Source organism: Sinocyclocheilus rhinocerous, unplaced genomic scaffold (assembly GCF_001515625.1).
Source record: "Sinocyclocheilus rhinocerous isolate Xijiao unplaced genomic scaffold, SAMN03320098_v1.1 scaffold5110, whole genome shotgun sequence".
NCBI lineage: Eukaryota > Metazoa > Chordata > Actinopteri > Cypriniformes > Cyprinidae > Sinocyclocheilus > Sinocyclocheilus rhinocerous.
In genome coordinates, this window is record NW_015658994.1 from 186,795 (window position 1) to 197,727 (window position 10,933).

The window sequence follows — 10,933 nt, forward strand, 5'->3', positions numbered from 1 at the left end:
TTGCATTAGATCATTCACCTTCTAAACACGCGATTAGCCACTTCCAGCGATGCTTAGCAATGTGAGTAAATTTTATTTTGCTTCTACTTCTTTCATTTTTTGGGAGGTATCATATATTACTAATTTTATTTGCTATAGCCTTTTCAGTCATTATGTTGTCATTTCATTTGTTGTTTTATTGCTTTATCCATTTCATTTGATGTCAGACAATATATTGTTGTTGTACTTTTTGTTGTTATTACATAGACTTTTGTGTTTTGATTTATTTTTAATTTTAACTGACTATATAAAGAAGTATGCACATACAGCATGTCATTTCTTGCAACAATTTTTCCCACCTCAGCAAGAGTTCAAGAGACTAGCACGATATGTGTGGTCTGTTAAATTTATATAGCCTAATTAAATGAATAATAGCTGCATAAAACTGCATACTTCCTTTTGTTGCACACAAATTCTGTGCAAATCATTTAAATAGCACTTTTAGTTTATTCCCGAGGTGTGACTCTGGAGGCATTTGAACTGCACACCTGCTTGTGAGAATTATTACAGAGGGCAGCTGTGATTTATAACACCACTTATATCCTTGTCAAAATTTAACTCACCAAGGGGCTGCTTTTTATAATCCAAATCAGCTGTCATAGATCATTAGGAGTGTTTGAGCATATTCTACTGTATTTGACAAATCCACTCACTAAGTGTGGCTTATCGAATACAGAGGCAGACCGTCTCCTGAATATTGATGCTCAGGTCTTGTGAGTAATGTCTTTGAATCTATCTATCTATCTATCTATCTATCTAGCTATCTCTCTCTCTCTCTCTCTCTCTCTCAAATGCTTGTATTTTTCATATCTTTTAAATATGCTCTCTTTCTGAGTGCATAAAGTAACTTTTGACCCTTGGAGTGGCTAAGAAAAATGGTAAGAAACAATCTGTCTGGGTGAGGGCTGATCATATTGAGTCAGTTTTTCATAACAAGCTTCCCACAGGATGTGTCTTCTGACCTAATGTTCAGTGTCACGTCTGACAACCTGAAATAGAGACATCTAGAGTCAAAGATGGTTGAGAGATGGATGATTTCTGTCTCATTTAGGATTCTGTGTGTTTGTGTGCTTGTATACACATATGCGTGTGTGTGCATGCATGTGTGTCGGTATGTCCGTTTCTATTTTAGATTAGTTACTGTGGTGAATTGACATGAAGGGGTGCAATAATCAATGGACACCTATCAGAGAATGAAACAACAAGCGTCTTTAATGCCACCAAAGCACTTTAAAATCAATATGTCACTTGTAAGGACTATTTAGGGCTGGACAATAATTCAATATCAATATGTATCGCGATATAATTTTTTTCAATAACGGTGATATGATTTTTAATTGGGGAACTGCTTTGATTCACCCACTGTTTTGAGTCCAATAAGCTGTGATTTCATGGATTAAAACGATGAAAAACAACATGTATTAGGAGATTTAGAAAGCTTAATTTTAAGAAGAAGGGGATTTTAATGAGAAGACGTGACAAGATGCTTAGAACAAAACACTGAGACACAAACCAACAGAGATTATGATAAAACAGATCTTATTCATCTTATTGTTGAATTACATTTTAACCATTTCATTTTTTTCCTGGTTTGGTTCACTTTTAATAAACAAGCACAACCTTTCATGGTTAAAGTGCTGAGCACAGCTCATCAGGTGGGCTGAATGTGGGATACTTTAAGTATGTATTAGTTTCTCTAATATTTCATCATATTCAGGTTTTGTTTTGTTTTTTTTGTGGTGCCTATCAGATACAGAATGGTTGTTGAATAGTATTCCCATACTACATGTTCTAGCTTAGGATATATCTTGCAATAGCCTCAATACTCCATAAAGATGATTCATTGACATAGTCTAAGTCTAGCCCTTGACCAAACATGATCTCTTTCAGTGATTCTATATTAGAAATCCTCGTATAGGCTAATATTGATCTGGCCTCAGAAATTGTTTGATCAAGCATTTTCATTCTAGAGACATAATAATGGTTGTTAAAAAAATTCTATAAATAAGCCTACAAAACCCATTTCACATTTAAACAGCTGAAGGGGGAATGACATTTCCGCTTATAGGCTTCTGAAAAAAACATTACAGGCAAATATCTGGAACATTTCAGGGACAAAGACAGATTTTAGTAGATTGACTGGTACCATTATGAGCAAAGTATGTTTCCTTACTCAGTAGGTGACTGGAATTCACTTGTGGTATTGCGCTGCAGACAAGTAGGTTGCCAAGTTGTGTGACTTCCAGTAAAGTAATTGCATGGCCAATCTTGCAAGTTGAATGGTCAGTTACAATGAGATTCCTACCAGAATAAAATCTAAAAGAATGAATGTGAGAACCCCCTGAGCAGGAACTACTAGGCTGCCATCACCCCATTAATAGGAAGGATGTCTACATAAAGTTATCCACCTCCGCACAGCAGGACACACTTATAGTGTTCTTGACTCGATGCTGACCTCCATTGTACTACCTCTAGTCATGTAAGTGCGAAGTGACACACGGCAGTGATTGGCCTCATCCAGCATATCGGAGGGATAAGGAAGGTCTTAATGTTTCCTTTTCCAAATGTTTAGAGCAGACATTGCTGTCAATAACAGTGCTGCATGCTCAAGCTGTATTGTGTATCTTAAGCATAATGTGTAGGTATTTAAAGGGGTCATATGATGCGATTTCAAGTTTTCCTTTCTCTTTGGAGTGTTAAGTTCTTTTTTATGGAAAGGTATGCAGAAAAGATCCTGCTACTTCAAAGATATCACTGAAATAACTCTCCTGAGATATCATGTCGATCTCTGTGACAGCTCAAGTAAACAGTAAAATAAATAATGTATGTGAGCTGTGGTTAGATTATTTGTTTAGGCAATCGGAAGGCTTTAATGGAAACATTTCTGCTTTATAATTTAAAAAATATAAAGATAATTGCAACTTTTTACCTCACAATTCTGACGTAAGAAAGAAAGAAAGAATTGCAAGCTATAGGCTAAACTCACAATTCTGAGAAAAAACATATACAGTCTTTAATATTTTGTCGTGGACAATGAGGGTCTTGGAATTAAAAAGGTTGAGGATCACTAGTCAATAGGACTCGTACAGACTTCTTTTATGGGGCTTTTTGTCATTTTTGTAGTCTGACTCAAAATGTTAACTCAAAATTTTAAAAAGAAATAAACTCAAAATTGTGAGATTTTGTTCGTTTACAGTGGGAAGCCTATATATGGGTCTGTATGTCGGACACTGAAAGCATGATAGATGAACTTGGAGCGGTTTTCATGAGTTTGTACAGTGTGAAATTTTTTATTCTGCAATTTATCTCTATCGTTTAAACAGTTTTATTGTAAAAACAAAAGATGTTGGTCGCAATGCTTCTAAACATTTCTTACAACAACTCTCTTTCTTTACAGCAGACGTACATGGATGCAGCATCATGTATCTAACATCACCTGTTACCAGACCCTGAGCGTCCATTCAGTTGAGTCCATACCACATCAGGACATGAACTCATCGGAGTGGCCCACTCTTTCTCCAAACTCGTCTTTGAGTCACTCAAACCACAGTGATGAGTCAAGCAGGTCCAAGTCTAGTGCTTCAGCCTGTGAGCAGGTGCACATTGCACCTGAGGTCTTCCTTACACTGGGCCTCATCAGCCTGCTTGAAAACATGCTGGTCATCCTTGCCATCGTGAAGAACAAGAACCTCCACTCGCCCATGTACTTCTTCGTTTGCAGCCTAGCAGTGGCTGACATGTTAGTGAGTGTATCCAACGCATGGGAGACAATAGTCATCCACCTGCTGGCAAACAGGAGTTTGGTGATTGAGGATCACTTCATCCGTCAGATGGATAACGTCTTCGATTCTCTCATCTGTATCTCTGTGGTGGCGTCTATGTGGAGTCTGTTAGCGATCGCAGTGGATCGCTATGTGACTATCTTCTATGCTCTTCGCTACCATAATATAATGATCTCATCGATTCTCATCGGCAGCATCTGGACTTTCTCCACAGGTTGTGGGATCATCTCTATCATACTCTGACACAAAGCCTGTGGTGGTGTGCCTGGTGGCCATGTTCTTTGCCATGCTGCTGCTGATGGCATCGCTCTACAGCCACATGTTCCTGCTGGCTTGTTCGCATGTTAAAAGCATGGCGGCATTACCAGGCTATAATGTCAACATCAGGCAGAGAGCTAGCATGAAGGGTGCCGTCACCCTCACTGTACTACTAGGCATCTTCATCGTATGCTGGGCGCCATTTTTTCTCCATCTCATCCTTATGATCTCCTGCCTACGGAACATTTACTGCGTCTGCTTCATGTCACACTTTAACTTATACCTGATACTCATCATGTGTAACTCTGTGATTGACCTACTGATCTATGCGCTCAGGAGCCAAGAGATGAGAAAGACATTTAAAGAGATCTTCTGCTACGATGGACTACGCAGTCTCTGGAACCTGGTCAGCAAATATTGAACAGGATTCCTGAAAGAACCTGAAGGGACGGACTGATGGATGAATGGTGTGTATAGATAGATGGATTGGTGCATAATTGCAGTGGAGGAGGTAAAATGCCTAAACCTCTTAATTGGGGACAGTATATAAAATTTGTACACGCTTTTCCATGTACCTCATCATGTGAAATGTTTTGATGTTGCAGTGGATGTTTCATGTTGTGTTGTTGTAAAATACTGAAGTGTTCATAATGTGACATTTTGTTATATGTACTGTATTTATTATAAGAATTACATCTTCCTTAGCAGGGGACATTCGTCAGGTCAATGCATTTTGTGCACAAAAACAGCTTTAATATTAATATGTATAGAGTAGAAATGTGCTCGTTTTCAGATTCTTTCTTTTTTTATGAAAGGAAAACACAGAGGACAGAAACTCAACCATAAGCAGACATATAACAAAATAATAATATAATAATAATAATGCAAACATGTATGCAGTATAGAAACAGTATAGAATCATACAGACTGTTGTGAATAATATTGTAGTACATCTGGGAAACCATAAAAGTCTTACAATATATGTACCTCAATACTGTACATCAGTATGCATGTACAAAATATTTGTGTAATTTAACTGTAATGAAATTATACATTTCTTTGTAGAAATTTGCAGACAATTATTGTTTTGCGTCATTGTTAAAAGTCATGCACAAAAATATAGTAAAGACATTTTATTACTTTTGTATTTTTTCATAATAAAAATACATTTTCTTGAATTTAGAAAAGCATGAAAATTCAATTTAGAATTGTGTGTTATGCAAATATACGGTGTATGTAATATATGCATGTAAATGGTTGACATGTTTGTTCTAGTTTTCTGATTTTTAATTTTTTAGTGGAATTAAAAACCTTCTTCATACAATTGCACTTGATTATTATGATTTCTATACTATGATAAATTACAGGCCATTTAATAAGCTACTGTGTTAATGGACAAGTACATCATTTCCTGCATTTAAAGGGGTGGTTCACTGTTTTTTTTCTAGGCCTGACTGTGTTTATGGGGTGCAGTCTAACGTGTAAAAAAAACACATTATTTTTCACATAATTTACCTTTATTCCACACCGCTCTGTCCCTTCTCTGAGAAACGCGCTGATCATTTCCTGCTTTTATGAAGCCCCGCCCTCAGAAATAGGCGATGGGCTCTGATTGGTTAGCTAGCCCAGTGTTTTGTGATTGGCTAAACCGCCTCTAGTGCGCGTCTAAACGTCCCACCCCTCACCTCAGCGCCTATGTTTTTTGTTTGTTGTTGTCTCATACTTTTAGATATGGTGTTATTTGTAAATGCTACTGCTTATGTTAGATTTTAATATAGGGTTTTATCTTGATTAAAGCTTTAATACAGTACGGCAACTGCATACGTGTCCATGTTTAACGCTTCTCATAGCTATGTGAAAATAAGTGTATAATTGGAGCAGTTCATTGTTGGAGCTGAGCTGAATGAGAGAGAGATGCAGAGAGAGAGAGAGAGAATACTGAGGAACAGTATTAAGAACCGCTGCTTTAGAACATTGATTTTGAAACTTGTGAATCCATTAGAATCGTTAGAAGACAGAATCGCGATTCATATATGAATAGATTTTTACGTGCACCTCTAGTTTTCTCTTCCTCTTCTCTAAAGCAGTGCAGGCCTCGCCCCCTTTGCTGCCTTTTCCCGAGAGCGGGGTTTATCTGGGTTTGTTACGTCACGAACCCGGGAAGTAACTTGTTGTAGTCCCTACCAGCCGTTTTTGTAGGCATTAAACTTCCAGAATTTTAAAAGACGATATCTCCGTTTGCATTGAACTTTCAGCTTCGTAACTTTGCAGATATTGTTTATGCTCAAACAGCAACATTACACACTAACTAATGTTAAAAAAGTGAATTCGCAGTCAACCACCCCTTTAACTCTAAAAGATTTTGTTACACTTTACAATAAAATTCAATTTATTGACATTGTTCATTTTTAGTTCAATGACTAATGTTTTTTTTTTTACAGAACTGGTAACATTTTACAATAAGGTCCTATTAGTTAACGTTATTTATCTAATGTATTGTGTTAACAAATTAATTTAACTAATGTTAATGAATCAAAACTTATTGTAAAGTGTTACCGAGAATTTAATAGTCTAGGTTTTATATTCCACATAGACTAATTTTTTTTTTTTATTTCAAGTTAAATGATAAATTAACACAGATTAATGTACTGTGAACAAACATATTATTAACAAATTGATAAAAATTCTCAAATTAACATTGTTGCAATAATTGTTTATGGTTACTGTACTTTATAATTCCTAATGCATTAACTCATGTTAATGAACCGAGTGTTATTGGATAGTTGTTTTCAAAAAAATGTTGTGGTCTTTCAGTACCTGTGAATTGAATCTATGAAAAAGTTGCAGTTCTATACTTTATCCTTCAGTAGTGTGAAGCACTTGCTGCTGGGACACACACTTCTCATTCAGACACATTCTTTAAAGATGCTTGAAGCTGAGCACAGGAACATTTTCTTGTAGGTGTTGCGCAGCTCTGTGCTACGGAAAGCATAAATGGCCGGATCAATGACTGCATGACTCACCAGTAGCACTACGTGCAGCTGGAAGAGCGAGCGGTAGCACTCACAGTAGGGGTTCTCTGGGCAAATCATCATAATCAGCAGATGAAGAGAGAAAGGAGCCCAGCAGGCCACAAACACCCCAATCAAGATGGTGAGTGTCAGCGCCCCCCTCAAGCCACTTTGTCTGTGGTGTGCCTGATCGCCTGGCATAGACGCAATCCTGTTGGCGTGGTGGCGCGCTAACAGGAACATATGTACATAGAGCAAGAGAATGAGGAGCAGAGCTGTGAAGAAGAGCACAATGAAGAAGATTTTCACTGTGGTGGCCTCGGAGAACCCGATCATGAGCACTCCGCTGGTGCCACACAACACCCAGATAGCGGACAAAGTAACCACCACGCGACGCATGGTCATGAGCGTGTGATAGCGCAGTGCGTAGAATATGCTGATGTAGCGATCCACGGCTATGGTGAGGATGCTGAAGATGGAGCCCAGGAAGCACATGCAGAGTAGAGAGTCCATGATGTCATCTATACTCAGCTCAAAACGACCAAGGGAGTTCAGGTGTCCGGCCTCTTTAAACAGCAGCAGGATGTTTTCCAAGGCCTTGCAGAGGCTGGAGATGGTGTTAAACACGGCCAGGTTGCAGATGAAGCAGTACATAGGGGAGTGAAGATTCCTGTTTTTGATGACGGCCACGATCACCAAGAGGTTCTCACTTAGACTGGCCACAGCAATGGCCATGAACACCTGACTGGGGACCTGAACCTCAGTGCAGTCTGTGGGGTGTGTGAATGGAGCTTCAGTGCTAGAGTTCATGATAGATGGAGCACACTTGGTTGTTGGATTGTAGATCAGCTGAAGATCTGATGTGAAATAACCTGGAAGAAAATATTTTATTATTATTAAGATACAATGGATATAATTTATTTTCACCCCTTCATTGCTGTGCACTTTTGTCTGCATCGTGAATGATTTGTAGATTGCACACACAAAAAATTCTCTGTATTTGCGTATTTTTAAGTATTTCCCATTCATTTCCAGTGACGGTCATTTTTGACCGCGAGCAACACAAATGTGACTACAGTCATGGCCAAAAGCTTTGGCAGTGACATAAATTTGGTGTTTTGCAAAGTTTGCTGCTTCAGTATTTGTAGATTATTTTTCCACATGTTTCTATGGTATACTGAAAAACAATGATAAGCATATCATAAGTTTTAAAGGTTTTTATTGGCAAAAAAATGTAATGAGTCATTGTTTACATTGTTGACCCTTGTTCTTCAGAACCTTTGCAATTCTCTCTGGCATGCTGGATATTAGCTTCTGGGCCAAACCCTGACTGATGGCGATCCATTCTTGCCGTATTAGTTCTCGGAGTTGATCACAATTTGTGGGCTTCTGCTTGTCCACTCGCCTTTTGAGGACTGACCACAGGTTCTCTATGGGATTGAGATCCGGGGAGTTGCCTGGCCACAGATCCAAAATTTTAATATAATGATCTTCGAGCCACTTCTTTATCACTCTTGCTTTGTGACATGGTGCTCCATCATGCTGGAAAATGCACGGATCATCACCAAATGGCTCATGGTTCGTTGGAAAAAGTTGCTCTTGCAGGACATTTTGATTCCATTCTTTATTCATGGCAGAGTTTTTGGGCAGAATTATGAGAGAGTCCACTCCCTTGGTTGAAAAGCAACCCCACACATGGATGGCCTCAGAATGCTTCACTGTTGGCACAACACAGGACTCATGATAGCGTTCAGCTTTTCTTCTCTGAACAATTGATTTTCCAGATGTCCCAAACAGTCGAGTGATTTCACTTGACTAGTACTCATTCACATTTTCACCCGTGCTGCTGATATGATTAGTCAATTAATGTTAGCTGGTCATTTTGTGTCAGGATCAAAAAACACTGAAATTTGTTTTTTTGTGAAAAGTTCATTTTTTGGCCAATGAAGCTTTTAGCAATGATTTAAAATGCATCTGATCACTCTACACAATAATCTAGAAACAATGTGAATGAACACCACAACAGCTTAAGCAGCAAACTTCGCAAAACACAAAATTTATGTCACTGTCAAAACTTTTGGCCATGACTGTATTTTTGTACGACCATTTAGCTTTTTCGAATCAAGTCCACTTTTTGTGTGTGTGTGTGTGTGCGTGTGTGTGATCTCATAGCGACTGGCATTAAGTCATCGAGTTTCGTACCATTAGGATGAAGTCGTGATTTTAAATTTTCGAAAAAAAAAATTTCCGGTCTAAAATGACCGAACAACACCAGAAGTTTAATGGCAGCTGAAAATTCACAGGAATAAATTACATTCCAAATAATGCTGAAATGTGTTGAATTAAAAAGTTAAACAAGCTAACAACAAAACACAAACGGAGCCCCAGACAGACAGACAGACAGCCACACACATTGGCACCATCCTATATTAAAATATAAAACAGTTATTTAAATTGCAATAATATTTCAGAATTATTACTGATTTATAGCAGTACTGTATTTTTGATCAAATAACTGCAGCCTTGGCGAACATAAGAGACTTCTATCAAAAAAAAAAAAAAAAAGGTTATTATAGTTAGCTAAACTTAAACCATAAAAAACATTTTTGTTAGGCTACTTGAAATAAAATAAATATTAACTGAAGCAAAATAAAACATCAAAACGTAAACTTATTTTATTTCAGCTAGTTGCTCTCATTTTTATTTAGTTTAACCTGATGTACTAAATACGAAATAAAAATGAAATAAAATGAATAAAAACTGTATAGATTAAAAAAAATACACAACAAAATAACTGAAACTTTAAACTTAAAATGAAAACGGAATTATTTATTTAGAGACAATAATATATAATTTTAATAACAGCAGTATGGCCATATTTTGGTTTATCAGCCATAACATGAAAATAATTATCATCTTGACTCTGTCGGACAGAATTTTATAATGGTGCATCCCTAATAAATACCACACTTCCTGAAATGTAAATAAAAACAACAACAAATCATACAGCTCATATAATATTACATACAGTGGGCCCGATTGGGTTTTTTGAGTGTAGGTCATCATGTTTCTACTGTGTCCTATTCAAGTGATGAAGTCATCAAGAAAAAAGGGGGGTTTTCTATCATCTACTGCTTACAGAACATGTAAAAAGATGGTGAGGGAGAGTGGAGAACACTGGATCACATGAACCAGAAGAAAGGATAAAAAATGAATGAAAGGAAGCTTTAAGCACTATTGAGGTGGAGACACTGTGCCATGGGTCACAATAATGAACACAAATATGAATCATTTCTCGGCCCCGAGGAGCATCACGTTTCTCTAAGAAAGTCACAAATATATAAAGTATGACAATATTACAAAACTGTATGTAAAATGCTTCTAATAATGTAGCTTTTCCATTTTTCCAAAGGATATTTCAAAGTATTAAAATTGCACAACAACAACAACAAAAGAGTATTTTATTTTAATGTTGTCAGTTGTTAGACAAACACGATTAAGCTGTTCCAAGCAAAGGTTGAAAGAAGACAAAATAGTTATCTAAGCTAAGCCTCCTCTTGGAACATGACTCAACAACATTTCTTACTGAGGATCATTTAGAAACATGAAACACAAAAGTTCATTTGTTTTGTTTGATCCATTATTTGTTAATGTATTTCCACCCTTAAATCTGCAGTAGAATTTTCAGTGATGGGAACTCAAAGGCAAGCATAATTAGAACTTGAAAGGCTGGTCCAGACAAGAACAGAGCCTGTGATTAAAACCTCCCATGTCGACAGAAATCCCACATTCCTGACAATTAAACTTCTATTCATCCACATCAAGCCCATGCCCACTTTCAGA

The 10,933-nt window shown here is 37.3% G+C and overlaps 1 protein-coding gene and 1 pseudogene across 1 annotated transcript; one reads left to right on the forward strand and one right to left on the reverse strand.

Moving 5' to 3' along the window:
• Window positions 1-3,527: 3,527 nt before the first annotated feature.
• On the forward strand, window positions 3,528-4,500 carry LOC107723102 (melanocortin receptor 5-like; annotated as a pseudogene).
• A 2,485-nt stretch (window positions 4,501-6,985) lies between these two features.
• Window positions 6,986-7,900, reverse strand: LOC107723103 (adrenocorticotropic hormone receptor-like). The gene has a single exon (XM_016531619.1). The coding sequence runs from the start codon at window positions 7,898-7,900 to the stop codon at window positions 6,986-6,988; it is 915 nt and encodes a 304-aa protein (XP_016387105.1).
• Between the last annotated feature and the right edge of the window lie 3,033 nt (window positions 7,901-10,933).